The sequence below is a fragment of the Uloborus diversus genome, chromosome 3, assembly GCF_026930045.1.
Source record: "Uloborus diversus isolate 005 chromosome 3, Udiv.v.3.1, whole genome shotgun sequence".
NCBI classification, from domain to species: Eukaryota; Metazoa; Arthropoda; class Arachnida; order Araneae; family Uloboridae; genus Uloborus; species Uloborus diversus.
This window is the reverse complement of record NC_072733.1, coordinates 208,928,276-208,947,497: the sequence shown is the minus strand read 5'-3', so window position 1 is coordinate 208,947,497 and position 19,222 is coordinate 208,928,276. Positions and strand designations below refer to the sequence as shown.

Here is a 19,222-nt window from a genome sequence, read left to right as displayed (position 1 = left end):
TCATACATCTTATTATAATGTTCCCCTTTTATCTATCATTAATCACATGATAAAGGGTAAAAAGAAACTGTTAGTAAGTTGTAAAACAATTTACATGACCGTTGGTTACCTAATGAAATGTAACAAATATCTCAAATCAAGAGTAGTACTCTTGGTTTAATATACGTAAACTTTCTTTTGTGACCAACTTTCTTCTTGTCGAGCAAAAATTAAGTAAATGCTTATACAAAAATTATGCTTTAATGTACCTATTCTATACTTTGTATGGTAAAAAACCCACGAAGCAAAATTTTCCTCGTTTTCAATGCATCAGATAAGAAATGAAACAACTTGTTTCGTAACAACTTTAACAGCAATCGAGTTAAAAAGTTTTTCACGTAAAGATGTAAATCTAAAAGTTACCTCGCACACAAAAAAGTATCTTCTTCTTCCCAATTAAAATGCAAATCACGATCTTGGCTTTACATGTTTTGATATTCAAGCATATTTGCGGCATACGTTTTTAATATTCTTCAACAAAGTTTTATAGTACGACTAAAGGGAAAATATTTTTACCTAACACGTTTCGCTATGCACAAGGGTAATGCTTTTCAGAATATGTAAATGATTATTTCTCAGCTCTTCAGTGTATGTTAAGCTAAAGAAAAAAATTTAAAAATAGCTTTTTTAAAAATTACTTTATCACAGTGGATGCCGATGAAAAGCTATGCTTTAAAGAATTACATTTTTCATTAAAAAAGCAATATGCTAATTTCATTTTTTGGCCTTTTTCGCTGGATTAAACAAAAAAAAAAAATTCTCGCTATTCGAGTTTTAAGCTAACTAAGTTTATACGTATTTTGTCACAAAATGTAATAAGTTTTTTTTTTCATTAATTTAATTGTAATGATATTTCTTATTTTTTGTTTATCAGTTGTACGGTTATTTATACTGAAGGTGAAATAGTGACTCTCAAAATCGAGTATTCAAAAAGGTCAGCTAAATAGAATCTACCCAAAATAATGGCAAAAAAAGGAGGGGGGTATGCTATTTATTTAATTATTTCTTTTAGTTTAATTTCCCTGTAAGTTTTTCTTTTTTTTTTTAGCTTTTTGCGACATACTATGTAAAATAAAGCACTCTACCTACTGTAGGCGTACTTTGTTTATAAACTTTATGTAAGGTCTCCTACTGTGAGATAATATTTTCTTTGAAAGATGACTTTTAAAATAAGCAATTGCGTGACTCGAGAAGCATTCAGCTTCAAGAAGTCTATCGTATTTGTTTTTGATATCAGTTGAGCTGAATACTGTTAGATATGAGCCATTTATACATAATGAATAAAAAAACTAACTTTTCAAAGGGAATTGCTTATCCTTGAGGGAAAATAGGTTCAAGTAATAGTACTTTCAACATGTTATTAAAAGCATTCTGTGATAAATATTTCCACCAATTTTCTTGTTTTCAAAGAAAAAGGCAGTGATTCAGTTTAGATGTGTTATATTAAGTCATAATTAACTTTCCAGAATCTCTTGAATCTAAAGAAAAAATATATTAAAATGCTTACCTTTACTTATTAATTTACCTTACTTATTAATTACTCATTTTTGAGTATTTTCGGAGAGGTTCCCTGCTTAACAATTTGTGGACCTCATCTAAATATTTCCCGATAAAGACCTTGTTCGCTGATTGAAGCGAACAATAGATATTCTCGGTATTGCAAGTCGACTAATTAATTATAAGTTGAAAATAGGAAGAGAAAAAAGATTAAAACTGCTAAGCGACACTGAAGAAGATATTCGCTCAGTTGATTTTTTTATGTAGCCCAAAAGTATAAGGAAATAATATATAGTCTTAAAAAATTCTTTAAAGGCATCTCCAAACATCTCCATTATCAAAATTTTACAAGAAATTAACTATGCTAATTAAAAATTCTAAGGGACTAATTTTACTGACTTTAATAGGTACCTTCACAAAAATTATATAAACGATACTTTTACTAACAAATAGCCATAAATAAATTAAGTAAAATACGCTCATTCAGAATAATAATTTTAACTAATTATGTATGTGCTGGTTAGAAAAGTACTCACAATCATAAAATTTATTTTTAAGTTTATAACTTATTAACCTTATTTAAGAAATATCAACCCGTAAAACATGTTGAACTGCTCAATGTAGTGGAGAGTGTTGCACCTTGGGACACTGCTAATTGCTAAGAATTTATTTTTAGCAGTCATGTTTTTGTAATCTCTAATTGTAACTTTCACCACTAAATGGTGTCATAGTAAAAATCAGCTTCATATGAGTAAAATTGACATTTTTATGAGAGAAAGAAAATTCTTTAACCCCAAAAAGTAAATACTTTCTTCATTTTTATTTCATTTTTAATCAACTTCAAAAAAGGAGGTTATGATTTCGTCTTGCGGCTTTTTATGTATGTTTTTATATTATTCAAAGATTACTGGACCGATTTGGAAAATTCTTTTTTTGTTTGGAACGGCATACTTCCCAGATGGTCCCATGGTAATTTGTTGATTCAAGAAACTTTGAATTTCACACGTTGAGGATACTTAATTTAGCTTACGTCAGTGGGCGAAATATGTCACAGGTCACGTGGTTTTTCCGTGACCGGCATATTTTCACAGCAAAGGTATTTTCTACCTTCGTCGTAAACGATAATTCTCGCGGCATATGGATGATTAATTCGCCGCCTGTTAATTTTTACTTATAGGTGTTACTAACGTTTTACTACGTAGAAAAGCAGTAAATTAAATATATTTCGCTACTTTAACAGCTGAACCAATTACCTTAATATTATTTTGAACTAAAATAACTTTATTTAGTCACTAAAATATTTTTTTTCCAGTTTTTAAACATCTAAGGAGAATTAAATGCAGAACACTCTTTCCCCATGATTCAATTTATATTTTTTAATAACATGTTGTAACTGGTGTCTGATTTCTCAAGTTTGACCGGTGTTCTAGATTTACTATTTCACAATTCCGCCAGTTTAATTTGAAATTATGGTTATACTAATCAGCAGGCTTCAAAGAAAGGGGGAGGTTCTGAACTCATCGGATTTGTTTTCTCTTTGTACAATGTTCCATAAATACTCGAAGACACCTGTCCCCTGGAGCGGGGGGGGAGAACAAAACTCCTGTTAGTCCGAGTCTGAGAATGAAGGGACCCAATATATATAAAACTAGGTGTGAACTATAGGGGTAAACAATATGGAGAGAGGCCCGGGAAAGTCATTTGTGACGGCCCCAAAATTTCTGTGCACGCCCCTGGGCGTACCGATTAGGAAAATTCTTTTTTTTTTTTTTTTGAAACGGTAAACTTCCCCGGCAGTCTAATGGTAATTGATGAAATTGAGGGAACTCTTCAAATATCATACTCAGATTTAAAGCGATTTGTACTTTATTAACTTTGTATGTCGTCTCACTTACTCAACTGGTTTTTATGATTTTTTTTTTATTGAGTGGATAGGGATTGGTCTTACTTTACTCTAAGGTTCCAAATGTTTGATTTACCATATTTGTTCTTTTGAGGAAAGTTATGGGTAAAAAACAATAAATTTCATGTAATTTCCCTCACAAACGATTAAATATAAAACCCATTGTTTAAAAAAATGCCATAAAACAAAAGTACCCATTGTTTTCTGTACCCATAGGGAAAGAAAGTACTAAAAAATATTATTATTAAGAGTAATCATAATGAAAATTTTGAATCAAGGATTCTCTGAAGCAAAAATAAATTTCTTTCTAGTGGATTTTTTTTTTATCTTCATCTATAATGGGGGCATTAGAAATACCATGCTACATTTATCACGAGTTACATGACACGTATTGTTGTGAAACATAAATTACAATTTTACAGTTTATAATTTACAATTTTACAATTTGCAATTTACAGTTTATTTGAAGTTTGGGAAACCATAAACATTTAAATGGCTCTAACTAAATACTGAATCCAGTCTACTTTTCATCAGAAATAAGATGTATCAATTGTTGCGTTTCTGCTTATGCTAGTTCATCGTGAGGTTGAGTTAAAAGTTTAAAGAGTTCTAAATCAGATCGAGCTATTACTTTTCAAGTCTTGACTCTGCTGAGAGCTACGTATGCTCGTCCTTTCGCAAAGTTCTTTTTTCCTAAATCTATGACAACTTTATCGAGGGTTGTGTGATGCGTATTGTTGTTAAATATAATTTACAATTTACAACGTTACAATTTTAACATTTATAATTTACAATTTTAAACTTAAAGCGATTTCTGTTATTTTTTTAGTGACTCGTGCATTTGCTTTCGGAAAGCTAACTTTGAATTAAGTTGAACTAATGATGAAGACAAACATTTTTTGTACATAGTTACGCATTTGAAAAAGGCTTTCTTCACAGTCGTCGGAAGTCTTCGAGACACTGTGGTCTATTTCTTTCTCTATCGTGCTCATTTTAGTTGTTTTTAGACTCATGTGCTCGACGCTTTCTTACTCGAGATGCTCGTAAGAAAGGACTCAACGTCATGCACCACATACTTATTTTATACTTACTTCCCACTTATTTTACTTCCTACGAACTTATTTTATATTTACACCACTAAAAAGCAAAAAATAACCGATTATACTTACATACTATTTCCTACCCAAACCTAGAAATGAAATTTATTTTTAAAATCCAGTACAAAAATCAACTAAACACCCATTTATTAAATAAACACTGATTTTAATTACTATACAACGAGTTATTTTAAATACCTAATTAATTATATACGATATCTTAATTTTTAATAACTTTTTGAAGTCGAGGCCTCCTATAAACTACAACCTAACGTAACTAAGTAGATTTAGTATTAAAGATTTATTTCTTGTTTAGATAAATTAGTGTTTAATTCAGGATTCGATGGGTTGTCAGTTACGTTAGGTTGTAATTATAGGAGGCTCCGACTTCAAAAGGTTATTAAAAATTAATAGATCGTGTATAATTAGTTAGGTATTTAAAATAATTCATCGTATAGTAATTAAAATCAGTGTTTATTTTATAATTCGGTGTTAAGTTGATTGCTCGCTGCGTTATTTACACCACTAAAAAGCAAAAAATAAATTACTTTTAAATAAAATATAAAAAACGCCTTCAAAAAATACCCAGGAACTAAAAAGCAAAAAATAATTGTTTACACTTACATTTTATTTCCTACCTAAACATAGAAATGAAATTTATTTAACAATTCCAGTACAAAAATCAACTAAACACCGAATTATAAAATAAGCACTGATTTAAATTACTATACGATGAATTATTTTAAATACTTAACGTATTAGGCGATATACGATCTCTTAATTTTTAATAACCTTTTGAAGTCGGGGCCTCCTATAAACTACAACCTAACGTAACTGAGTAGGTTTAGTTTTAAAGACTAATTTCGCGTATAGTTAAATTAGTGTTTAATTCAGGATTCGGTGGGTTGTCAGTTACGTTATGTAGTTGTTTATAGGAGGCCCCGACTTCAAAAGGTAATTAAAAATTAAGATATCGTATATAATTAGTTAGGTATTTAAAATAATTCATCATATAGTAATTTAAATCAGTGTTTATTTTATAATTCGGTGTTTAGTTTAGTTGATTTTTGTACTGGAATTGCAAAATAAATTTCATTTCTAGGTTTGGGTAAGAAATAGTATGTAAGTGTAATCGTTTTTTTTTTTTTTTTTTTTTGACCGTATTATTATTATTATTATTATTTTAAGTTTAAAAGCAATCTGTCTTTGCATTTGTAAAACTAATAAACTGAATTTTATTTTGTTATGAAAGAGAAGTATTTTAAATATTTTGGTTATGAGAAAATAACAATTGTGCATATATATTAACCACCTTTTTGGTTTTTGTCAAACCACGTGGTGATTGATCCACGTGGATTTTTGCTTAGAACAGCAAAACATATTGTAACTTAAGACACGTTCCAAGATACAACATATGCATGGTTCTTCATAATTAAGATATTTTCAGGAACATGGAACAATGTTCTAATTTTATGTAATCTTTTAAACACATTTAATGTTAGATAATAATTCATTATTCATGATTCAATTCACTACCACGAAAAACAATTTTGTTTTTGGTGCAGATTGATTCAAGTAAAGGGCTGTTTCCTGTATCATGAATACTTTCCCATACTACAACATGATGTGTTCCAAGGTACAATAGGGTACTGTACCTTGGGACAGCTTGGATCTCTTACTTTAAATGGCTGGCAATATTTTATTTTCAAACTGTGAGTTTTGAAAAATATATTGAATAGAAATATGTTGGGGTATTTTAATGTGACTTTTAGATTTTAAATTTGATTCTAATAACTGACGTTAAAAACTAAAATAAGAAAATTGTCCCAAGTTACAACACTCTCCCCTATAGATCAAAACATCATGACTTCTTCCTAGAATATTAGCGAATTTTCGATCCTAGCTTTAATTTGGCATCTGGTGTTTTATTTCGCATCAATCGTTTTACAAATTTTTCTGATTCGTCATTTTTTAATTACGGTACAAACAATATAAAACCTACTGATCTCAAATTCAAAGATTTATTTCATCTCCTAATATCTTTGTTTTCCTCATTTCCCAAAAATCATGTTTGAACGAACTTCTTAATTCTGTTAATTAACCTGCTAAGTGGACTTCTGTAGAACACTTTTTATTGCTTTTTTTCTAAACATTTACTTTACTGTTTCATCTTTTTCTTTGCAATTTACACGATACATTTTTAAAAACGTATTAACGCAATTAATAACATCTATACTTTAGATAAAAATATACTTTTATATAATAATATACTACGATAACAATATACTACAAAGTAAGGTGCACTGCATTTTTTGAAAAAAATCGCTTACATTTTTTTCGACAGATAGGATGTTGACAAAATGTTATTACTGAAAGAGTTATGAAATTTTTAGAAAATCAGGCACTACGATAAAAGTCACTCATTGATTCTGATACATCTTACCATGTATATGGGCACAAGGTCTAAAAAATCTTGAACTTGCTTGTCATCGGAAGTTCTTTCAATGAGTCTGTCGCCTTGGCCAGCCAAGACCACATGCTCTAACCTCAAAAGATCTCCATCTTTTATCCAGTGTTCTATGAGTTCATCGAGATGATCTTCTAATAAATAAATTCAAAATATTAAGCATTATGCTTCAAACTAATACAGATGAAAATTATGTTTTCATAGGAAAAGTCTCGTACTCTACAACGAGTTGTATAGCGTCCTAATGAGACAATAGGATACCATGTAACAAAATGTACTACGATGATCATTTCATTTACTGAAAATTGCAGTCAAGATAAACTGTAAACAACAGCTTTTGGATAGATACCAATAACCTTATAAAACTACTACAGAGTAGAAAATATGTTTTTTCACACATTGGTAATGGTTTTCTTTTACACTGCGCTAGTCTACGAAAAAATGCTGTAATTGTAATACAGTGAAATTCCGTTACAACGAACACCAATACAACGAAAATTTCGCTGCAACGAAATAAATGTTCCGTCCCAATGCATTTGGAGTTGCATTGTTTTAATTCCGTTACAGCGAATAAAATTTGTGGTCCCGGGCTTTCACTGTATAATCAAGTGTAGTACAAAAAAATTATAAAGCACCCCAATGGTCAAAAATGAGCTAAACAAATATATTTTTCAGTCATCTTCTCGGTTTACTACTTTCAAAATATTTTTTTTTTAAATATTCATCACTAAAAATCATACATTTTTTAAATTCTATTTAACTGTCTTTTTTCATGCGTTTTATTTTACTATAATGTTAAAAAAAAAATTTAAAAAAAAAAGCACTTAAACACATTTGTAAACAAGTATGTGAAGTTAGTAACGATAGTTTTATCTGTATTAAGACTAAAAAAAAGTAAATAAAAAGATGTAATATATTATTTTAAAAAAATCGTCTGATCGTATTTTTACATGTTCATAATTTAACTTAAGCTATTCAGAATTGTATTTTATAGCTTCATTCTATTTTTTCGATTTGATAGAGCAAAAAATGCAAAATGCTGAAGTGTTTTCAAATTTTTAAAGCTAAAGCCTTTTTATCTATTAATGGTTTCATATATTAAACTCTCCACAAAAATCTCAAATAGAAAAAAAAAATATATTGTATTCAAAAGTTTCCTCGAAAATCTTTCGAACAAGTATATACAAGTACATATTATTTGCTCAAACGTTCGTGTCCTTGAGGGTTTGTTTTCAAAACATTGCATACCGTTCATTTTTGCTTTAGGGCGCTGTCTATAAATGAAACCACATTTTTTCATCATTTTTAACCCCCTCCGCCCTTTGTCACAAAGTCTCACTTCTCCTTTCTCCTTCCCTCGTCTAATGTCACGCTGCATTACATAAGCAAACTGCGGGATGCCTAACATTTTTTGTTACCCCTCCTCTTTGCTAAAATGAGTCACTATTTCACGAACCCCCCTTGCCCCCTCATGGCGTGACATTATTTGTGACCGACCCCTCCCCTCCCAAATTATTTGTGTGAATTAATGTGAAATCATTAAGTAGGGAGACAAGCGACGCTTCTCACAATCGTGGTAAGGTTTCGAGCAGTGACAGATTACACTTAATGGGAAAACATGCAAAAATCATTTTATAACGTGTAAGAAATTATAAACTATTAATTTCCACGTAATAAACACTTAAAGCACTAGTTATTAAGTACGTAAATTATCATGACGTGAGAATTCGGAATAGAAAAACGTGTTTCTTATGAAAAGAAAGGTTTCCTTAGCTTTAGTATAATTTAAAAAAATCGGGTACAAAATTCGATATAAAATATGAATTTTTATTCTAACGGTGTGATCACTATGCAGCTGAATATTGTAATTTATGTCATTAAACAAGTTTTAATAAAAAAACAAACATTTTCGGGTAACAAGTAAATTGAAAGCGTTATAGAAAAAAGAAAATCTGACGTTACTCACAGAAAGCAACCTATTACCTATTATCCTCTATCTACTGACCTTACTGAAAATTAAGTGCAACAACAGATTGCGCATACGCAAAACCTTGCTTCTGCTTTCAATACAAAGAAAAAGTATTCCTTTCGCCCACTATTTCAGAATAATCACATATGTATACTAATATTAAAAACAGATAGAGCGGATTTTTGTATGTTTATATGTTCGAGGTAATCTCTGGAACCACTGCAACTATTTGAAAAATTCTTTCACTGTATAAAAGATGCATTTTTACCGAGTGACATAGGCTATAATTTATGCATATATGTATTAATACTATTTTTTAAACCAATAGTTCGTCTTCAACACCAGTTTCTGTTTGGTACTGTTTTGTTCTTATATACGTAAAAACAAACCCCCCTTGCCTTGCAACCGCAATTATCGAATAGTTGACGGTTCTCTTCGAACGTAATGCTGAGGGATGGGAACACGATAAAGAAAAAAATTTCTTGGTGCCAACATAAAAATCCTCCAAAAGCATTACATACATTTGAAACTGCAGTACATAGGGTACATAGCATTCGATTAACCTCGGACAGTGAAACCCATATTTATAGTCACAGAATGTTTACGCTTTAAAATTAAATTCTATCAAATATCTCATCAGAATGAAATTTCAAAAAAAAAATATAGAGGCGTATGATGAAAGCAAGTTTCCCCGAAGAAAACGAGAACAAGAGGTTGAAAGGAATCCCGATATTGTGAAAGACTAAGTAGAATTATAACATCCATCCTAATAGCTAATCTAAATTTTGTTACTTAAGAATTCATTTGGAATATTTTCGTGGTTCTACGTATTTCCAAAGTCGTTTAGCAGTTAAAGATCCTGACAGCCTATGAAGCAGCATGTAAAGAACTCGGTCTTAGAGACGACGACAAACCTTGGAAACTAACCTTAGGTTATACATGTAATTTTCGGACTATGCTACTAAACTTAGATAATTGTTTACAACTTTTAGAACTTTTATGTCAACTTTTAGAACTTATTGCTTAATGGCAAACAATAAAAAAAAGATCTCTGGGACGACATATTGCAAAGCAGTAGCGTAACTAGAGGTTGGCAGGGGCGCAGCAGCTAGAGGGGCGGCATTTCGACTGATTTAAAAAAAAAGGATTTTTTTTTATTTATTTCTATTATTTATTTTTATTTTTATTTTTTTTGAATTTTTTTAAGAAATTGATCATACAATTAGAGAAAAGCTTTTTTATTTTAAAATAAAACTACAAAAAAGGTCACACAAGCTTACAGGGGAAAATAAAACAAACTTTAATTTTCAAAAAAAGGGGGGGGGGTGAAATTCACATGTGGAGTGAAATTCAATTCTGATTCATTGAGTTCACTAAAGACTTTAATATAAGGTAGGTGCGGGTAATAAGGCCTACCTAAGGGACATTTGATATAAAATAAAAATGATGTATCCGAATCAACAAATTGTAAAATAATTGAAAATACAGATCAATTACTACAGGAAACTAACAAAAAATCATCAGTTTTGCAGAAAACAAGAATGAAATAAAACCTTTTTTTAAAAAATGACATTAGGCCTTTTTATACCATGGTCGAGTAATAAGACATAACAGCTTTAACACTCTTAAATAATCAAAATAAGCCCATTTAAATTCACTACGGGATAATATGATTTTGAGTATTGTTCTTACAGCACCAGCAGCACATCAGTTGGCTCATGATCCTTGCCTCCCCATAGTCCCTGTATCTTTCCTTTTCCAATTTAAGAGATTACAATATGCAATGAAAATATCTTACGCCATCACCATCGTCAAGCGTACATACATTAAAACCTGTCTACAATGATACTGTTGGGACCTAAAAAAAATATCGTAATAGACAGGTTATCGTTATAGAAAGTTTGATTATTGATGCTAACATTTTGCTGGGGCCAAAAAAAATATTGTTATAGACAGGTTATCGTTATAGACAGTATCGTTATTCACAGGTTTCACTGTACATACGATACGTAGTACACCGTTACGTACTGGGAGATTGTGTTGTTCAGTGGGAATTATATGTTGGTCTCTTTTGATCAGAAAATGAAGTAAATGTTTCATATCTCATAAAAATGAAACAAAACAATGCTGCTTACTATTAATATTCAAATTAAAAAGTACCTTTATAATAGTTAAGATGGATTTTTTTTTTAACCCGAACAAAGTCGGGACGGGCCTCTAATAATACAATAAATAAGAGCTTGACATCTGAAGAGATATTTTAGCTATTATAAAAAAATATATATATATTTTCGTTCGAGAAGCTTTTTCTGAGCTATATTTTTCTGAGCATCGCAGAAAAACGACCTTTCGGAGACTATAAAGACGAATTCTTTGAATATTAGTAACCTAGTTGAGGTAAGCAATAAGCCAATAGAAAAATCTGCTTTTATATTTTTTCATTTAAAAGTCACATATTTTGTCATTCAATAAAACTGTAGTAAAAGAACGATTGCAGCTTGAAAATATAAAATGCAACGTAAAAATAAATCTATTCTTTATTTCAAAGCTTGCGCACAAATATTTTTTAATTATAAGTAAGAACAGCAGAAATAAATTCATGAATTAGATTGGTATAAGATTAATTTTTTTAGAAATAAATAATTTTCCATTAAATTAAAAAAATCTATAAACATGCGTTGCCCTTTTCCAGACGGAGAAATTTTGATTCCCAAGCTTACTCGGAGAATGGATAATTTTAGTGTACTAAACTACACATCATTGCTCTAAAGTTACCGTGATATTTTTTATAATTATAATGCGGATATATATCTGATTTTAAATATTTTTTTACTAAACTACAGACGCAAAAATTAACTCTTGACATACATTTTAGCACACTTTTTTTTTATTTATGTACATTAACGCGTTGCATATGTCCTGACTTTTAAAAGGATAATACAACAAATTAAATTTACTTTCAAACCTTCACTTTCTTAATACTGCCTAGAAATGTACCCTATTGAAAAGAATTATACGGAGATATTAAAGGAATCCGATTGAAAATTTGAACTTGTATTTGAGCCTGAAATATAATAATTAATTTCATTAATTTCATTTTTACAAATTTTTTGCCTTTAAAAGTGAAACATAACGTATTTTAATTACCGTTGTTGAACGGCTTATAGAGCTACTATCGATCCAAGTTTAACTCTGTTGACCTTCAGCTCGTTGCCAAGGCCCGTTGTTAAGGCTCGTGACGTACTTTCATAGAACTTACTCCTTTTCGAAACAGTTTTACGGGAAAAACCCGGAAAAGTTTCGCGCGTTGTTTACGATTATTCTGTTTACAAAAATCAGTCGGGAAGCAGTAGTAACGAACAACAAGATAGGAATTGATATTTTTAAAAACTGTATTGCATTATTTGTTATGCAAAAGAACTTATTGCTATTGCATTCCAGTTGTTAAAAAAAAGTTTCAAATGTATCACATGACTAATGCGATTAAACTTTTTTTACATATATTTTTTATGAAGCATCAAAATGTGTTCTTAAATGTTTTTGAAATAGCATTTTTTTATATGAATACCAATAAATTTTAAACTTTTTTGAGCATTAAAAAAACATCAAACAAAGCTAACAGCAGACTAAGCAGGTATCTAAAAAGAAAAGTTTCAGAGATATTTAAAAGAAAGATGTTTCTGATTTCCAACAAGCGATAGTAAAATATTGAAGTTTGAATATATTTTCATGCTTTTTTCACTGCGGAAACCAAAAAGAAATGTTTAAATATAAAAACTTAAGAAAGACAAACGCCAATATACATGTAAAAACGATTCAGAAGCGTCCTTGGAAAATAATGGGCAGCTGATGTGTCCTATTTCTGCCAGTAACATATCTTGCAAAAACCAGGAACGTTTTCTGCTAAAAATCAGTAACCTTCCTGAAATTATCCTTGAATATTTCTAAAGAAAATATGGAGATGTCACCGATTTAAAGTCAGTCTGGAGCCTCCAAGGGGAATTTGGTAGATTTAATACAATTGAATAGACTCTTCCAGATATACTGAGAAAGATCCACAATCATCATTACAACCATGACCAGAGCGTTTAGGCAGAACTGCAACTAAGAACCAAGCATCTCCTTTTCCTGCAATCCCCGTCTTGCAAAGCTGCAGCTATCCAGAGACTTATTTGCTCTCATTGGAAGTTTAGTCCCTCCGAATGGGCAGTAATCTAACTAAAGACGATACACTTAATAAATCTTTAAACTGGTAGCTAAAAATATTTTTCGCCCCAATGAGGAGTCTGCATTCGTACATCTTGAAACAATTCAGGAAAGTGTTTTACGGGGAAATAGCGGAAAACACGTGAAATACTGCAATGTTCCACGAAAACAATCAGCAACGTTTCGGAAATTTTTAGTGTATGCAAAACAAAATTAGAACGACACATTTGTAGTTACTGCCGTTTACCTGTCCAGGTAGAAGAAGTTAAGCACTTGGCACGAAATCGTTTCTGTCTTCAGAGAAATCAATTAGAATCGATTTTAACGAGTGAAATGATTTGTTTTTTTAATAGAGGGCAAATTTAATAATAATAAAGTGATAATTTAGCAAAAAACTTCGAAATTACATTTAAAAGTAACGTCTATTATGGTGGGCTGAAAAAAATTTAATTTCATTAAGTGCTTAACGATAGGATAAAAAGGTGTATTTTCTCATTCGAATGAAATATTCAGCATTTCGGTTTGATAAAAAAATATTCTGGGGAGCCGGCACTCCTTTTATTTATTCTTTTTAATCGATTTTTTTCAGTTTCTCTTCCTTAAATGTAAATATTTGTTCACAATAACTAAATTTCACAATAACTAAATTTCACAACACCTAAATTTCCTCTGAGTGTTTCAAAGTCTGATTTGAAAAAGGAAAATTTCAGTGGGGCCACATGACTCAAATTATTGAATTTTGTTGAAATTTTCAACTTTTTGTTTTTACAACAAATTTTGTTTGTTGTTGCAAAACTAAACGCAAGACTATCTCTTTTCTTGGATTATTATATTTTTTTATTTATCTGCGTTGATTACTTGAAAATCCTGCGGAACTAATTTTTGTTCATGGTGTAATAAGGTCTCAGCAGTTCAAAGTAAGTAACATTCATTTTCATTAATTTTTTTAATTTACGTTGATGAAGCTTAAATATAGAATGAGCTTATAACAGATTGCAGCTTAATTGAATTAGGTAAAATGAGGGTTCGTTGTCACATGGAGAAAGATGACAAACGTCATATATAGCAGAGAAAACTATTTTGTCATAATATAGTTTGCGGCGCACATCACTATTCGATTGCAAGCATTGAATATAGCCTTTTTCGCACCACTGAAAATTAATGGCTTACATATAATCATGCAAACTAGATCTAGAAATAAAAAAAACTTTAATAAATCATTACGTTTTAATCTTAATTTTAAAGTGTAAGTGTCTCTTGTTACGAACCCTCCCCCATCAAAGTATCATTTAGCAAGGAGCTTTTTGGTTACTATCTGTGTAATAATTTTAATTTCAATTCTACCATACGTTTTTAAAATTGGTTGCGTTTACCAGTCCCATGACGTTCTGGAGATATTTATGATTAAAATCATTAATTTGCGATTTTTCATTCATGAAAAATGTTCGAGTTTTAATAATTCTGTACCTCGTATTACTTATTTAGGTAGAAATAGAAATGAAAAATGTATTTTTACTTGTTTGGTGTGGCGTATCTTTAGAGCTTTCGTCTTTATTTTCATCTCCATCGTTTGCAATATCATCAATTTCGGTCACAGGTTCAGCATTAACTTCACTTTCCTGGGGCCCGGTTTCTTCATTCTTATCTTCCTCATTTGTTTTTTCGTCGTCTGCTTTTTCTGCTTGTTCATCTTTTTCCTCTTGACCCTCGATATTTTCCTCTTCATCTTCTTTTGTATCTTCTTCTTTTCCATCATTTTCTTCTGTAACTTCATCTTCATTTTCTTCCACTTCGTTTTTAACTAATTCCTCTTCATCATCAACTGGTTTTTCTTCAGTTTCTTCCGTTTTTGCTTCCTCTGGTTCTTTCTTTTCTTCTTCAGTGTCTTCCGTTTTTTCTTCTTCAGCCTCTTCCGTTTTTTCTTTCTCTGTCTCTTCCGCTTTTTCTTCTTCAGTTTCTTCCGTATTTTCTTCCGCATTTTCTGTCGTTTTCTCTTCTTCAAGCTCTTCAGTTGCTGTGTCTTCATTTTCGTTATCTTTATCCTTAACCGTTTCATCAGTTTCTTTCACCTCATCAGCATTATTTTCTTCCTCGTTTTCCGTTACAGCAGACACATCTTTCTCTTCATCGGGAATATTCTCATTACTACACTCGTCAGGATTATCATTATTATCATCTGGTACACTAGGAGAAGTTTCTTCGCATTCTTCTGGTTCAGCGATTTTTGCATCTGCTTCAACTTCATTTTCACCTGCTTCTTTATCCTCTTCTGTTTCAGCAGGCTCCTCTGTCTCAGCAGTATCTGGTTCTTCGCTTGCATCAACATTTTCAATATTGGATACATTACCACTTCCAACTTCCGCTACTGTAACTTCCGATACACTATGTCTTTTCAACAAGTTAGTCGTTTCTGCTTCTTGTGCTTCTGAATGTTCTGGTTCATCTGCATCATCATTTTCTTCTGGAGCAACTACTTCATTTTCTTCAGCGTTTTCATTTTCCTCTGTAGTTCCTTCTAAACCATCAGGTTCATTGCATTCAGGATCTGCCTCATTATCTTCGTCAGTCTTATCTTCTGTTTCTGCATCCCCAGGTGGTTCTATTACCTCTTCTTCCTTTTCTTCCGATGCCTCTTCACTATTCTCATTTTCTCCTACCTCTACAACAGTTTCAGGCTCGGTTTCTTCCTCGTCTGTTTTGCCACTTGATTCTTCTGCTTCCTCTCCTTCGACACCTCCTTCACCGACTTCTTCAGCGTTAACTTCGTTGTCTTTGTTTTCCTCATTTTCATTTGCAGTAACCTCTGGATCTTCTGCATTTATTTCTTCTTGTGCTTCGTTTTCTGAGTCGCCATTTGGTGCTTCATTTTCCAAAGTTTCGACAAGCTCATCAACCTCATCCGTACCAGGTTCCGGGACTTCGTCCTCTTCTTCGTTATCTTGAAGTTCAGGATCAGTAGAAATAATGCAATCTTCACTTTCTTCCTTGTCTTCCACGGGTTCTTCAGTCGACACATCTTCCATAGCGTCAGTCGATAACTTTCTGTTTGCATCTTCTGCCTCAGTATCTTCTTCATTATTGACTAAATGATTTTCTTCGTTACATTCGGTTGCATCTTGATCGTCTGGATTAATTAAATCCTTGTCTTCATCGTTGTTAACGTTTTCAGATGGTTCATTTTCATTAATTGCTTTTTCGGAAGCATTTTCTTCATCAATTGGATCTTCTTTTGAAATATCTTCGTTAGTTTGTTCCAATGCATCTTTTCCTGAACTGGAAAACATACTATCCGAACTAGAGTTTAGAGGTGCTTTATAGTGCCCTGATTTTCCTCCTTGAAGATAAGAATCTGCTGTCCTACCCTTCTGTAATGGGAAAATAACAATAATTAATAGCCAAGTTTTTATCAATTAAAAGCAATGTCAAATATGATGCTTCGATTACTTCTTTTTATTAATGGGGACGTGTAAGAGGACCCTGATTTTCAAAAGAGGACTTTTAATTAATGTAATCCCCTATTTTGCGTCGTATCACTTTAATTGGCGAAAAGAACAGTTTAAAAGTCTAAAATGCCATTTAACATTTATCTCTTGCGTTACGTAGCTATATCCTTAGTGCAAAACACATACAGGGATCCCTCGTAAAACACGTTTAATTCGTTCCGTGTAGTATCGAAACCGTGTTATACGAAACATTTTTATAAATGTTTTTTTTACTTATTTTTTAACCTAATTAATCATGTACATATCATAAATCATGTCAATGTGTACCGTGTTATATCGAAACCGTGTTATACGAGACCTTGAAATAATTTAAATCAAGGAATGTGTACCGTGTTATATTGAAACCATGTTCCGTGTTATATCGAAATCATGTTCCGTGTTATATCGACACCGTGTTATACGGGACCTTGAAATAATTTAAACCAAGGAATGTGTACCGTGTTATATCAAAACCAAGTCATAAGTTGCAAATTTTATAATAGCTGAAATTTCGGTTCAATAGAACTTACGAACAAAAACTGGTAACCAGAACAAGCAAAGACCCACTGATTTAAAAATAAGAGCTGTTATAAACGATAAAATTTAATTATTTTACATACGTCAAATTAAAACTTATGCACAACAAGAAAAAACTTTATTCGCTCTTCTTTACTAAGAACTAAACGCATTGTATAAGAAAAGAAAATCTGAGCTTTTCTATAGCAATAAAGTTTGTCTGAGCAACAACAACAAAACAAAATATAAAATGAAATAACTAGAATTATTCTATTTATTTTATTTCATATTTTGTTTCGACTTTTTTTATTTATTGTTTGCCAAATTTAGCTTATGTTTAATCCTAATGTTATTTTCTTACAATGCATTGGAAAAAAAATAATATTAATATTTTTGCTTTTAGAACACTAATGAGAAGAATAAAATATGTATTATAAAGTTGAAAAAGTTGGTGTTATTCAGGGAAACCAAACTTTTGAACCGAAGACACAATTTTTCGTAAAAGTTTCATAAAAACAAAGTAATAACGTATTACAGTTATTACCATACGTTTTTTAACAGAGTATTGAACAAAAATTAAATTCCTTCTTTTAAAATTCGTGTTACATCGAAACCGTGTACTTATAAATTCAGGTTTTGTACCGTGTAATATCGAAGCCGTGTTCTAGAAGTACCGTGTTATACGACGGACGCCTGTAATCGATTTATAACTATCAATGTGTACCAAAAACCAACAATCACAAATTTGAAAAAAATCAAAAATATGTGTTATGTTTCTTATGCAAAAAAATATTTTTTCCTGCTTTAAAAAATCTATGAAATGTGCATAAAATTAAAGTTTTTTTTTTTTAAAATCATTAAATGTAGGCAAATGTGCGATTTTCCTATAATTCCTTAATTATCAGTAGTTTTTAATCCGTAGATTAATAAATAGTAAAACAGGAAGTTAAATCTGAAATAGCAACTTTGTAAAAATACAAAATTTTAAAATTTTGCTTTAGGCCAATGCTATGGATTTCTGGGTAATCCCCCCCCTCCTCTCCCATCATTGGTCAAGGTTTGAATACCATTAATATTGTATGAAGAAAAAATATCTAATACAGTGCCGGCATAAAAAGAAATCTTTCCATTTGGTTGGCAATTAAAAACTTCATTATTTATTTTTGCGAATCTTTCCAAATATGATGATATGGGATTTATTCCAAAATTATTTTTCGTGGATATACCTATTTTTGCAGCTAACGCTTACTTACAACTGTTTCTTGACGAGTTTTAAGATGAAGACTAGTTTTTGATTTCTTGTTATCACTCGATTACAACAATAAACTTCCTTTATTTAACTTTTATACACTAGCCAGTAAAGTGTAAGTATTTCTTTCTTTTAAAATGAAATATTTCACAAGAAATAGTTTTAAAATGAGGTGCATCTGATTAAAAATATAGTTAGTTAATCAATCAATTTATATTAAGAAATGTAGAAATAATTGAGTAAAATTATTCTTGTTATGTTCAACTTATACATATATGCATACATTTCAAAAGAACATTTTATTTCATGAAGGTTCAGCACACGGTTCTAATGATGTGAACTGCGTGTGCTAAAAATTCCTTGATTCATTTGGGTTTAAACATGTCAAAATATTGCTAAATTTACGAAGCTTTTGCTTTTTCAAAAATCACTAACACAAAAACTGAAAACACGAAAGGTAATGCTGGGTTTTCCAATCCGCGGTGAGGAACAGTGCATAAACCAATCAGCTTAAAAACTAGAAAAAAAATCAACCACTACACACTAGTGGTTGATTTTTTTTTTCTTCATTAAGGAAATCGGTAAGATTTATTTTACCTTGAGAAAACTCATGATGATAATATTTCGAAAAGAAGTTTGAAAACAATTTGTTTCAGTGAGCGTGAAGCCGTTTAACAACTCCAGCAATATGATGCAAAAATAAATCTCTCCTTCCCACTCAAAAAGAATCTTTTCATTAAATTAAAGGAAATAAAACTGGAACTTCCTCTCGACGTATAATCTTCAATCGTTACTGC

At 31.0% G+C, this 19,222-nt stretch overlaps 1 protein-coding gene across 1 annotated transcript in view; it reads right to left on the bottom strand.

The window, feature by feature from the left end:
- The window catches only part of LOC129219150 (myb-like protein X), a 64,635-nt gene that overhangs the window by 4,578 nt on the left and 40,835 nt on the right, over positions 1-19,222 (bottom strand). The window contains exons 8-9 of the mRNA XM_054853470.1: positions 14,695-16,543; positions 6,980-7,137 (exon numbers count right to left, since the gene is read on the bottom strand). Of these exons, the coding sequence (XP_054709445.1) occupies positions 6,980-7,137; positions 14,695-16,543 (2,007 nt within the window). The remainder of the gene's footprint in view (positions 1-6,979; positions 7,138-14,694; positions 16,544-19,222) is intronic.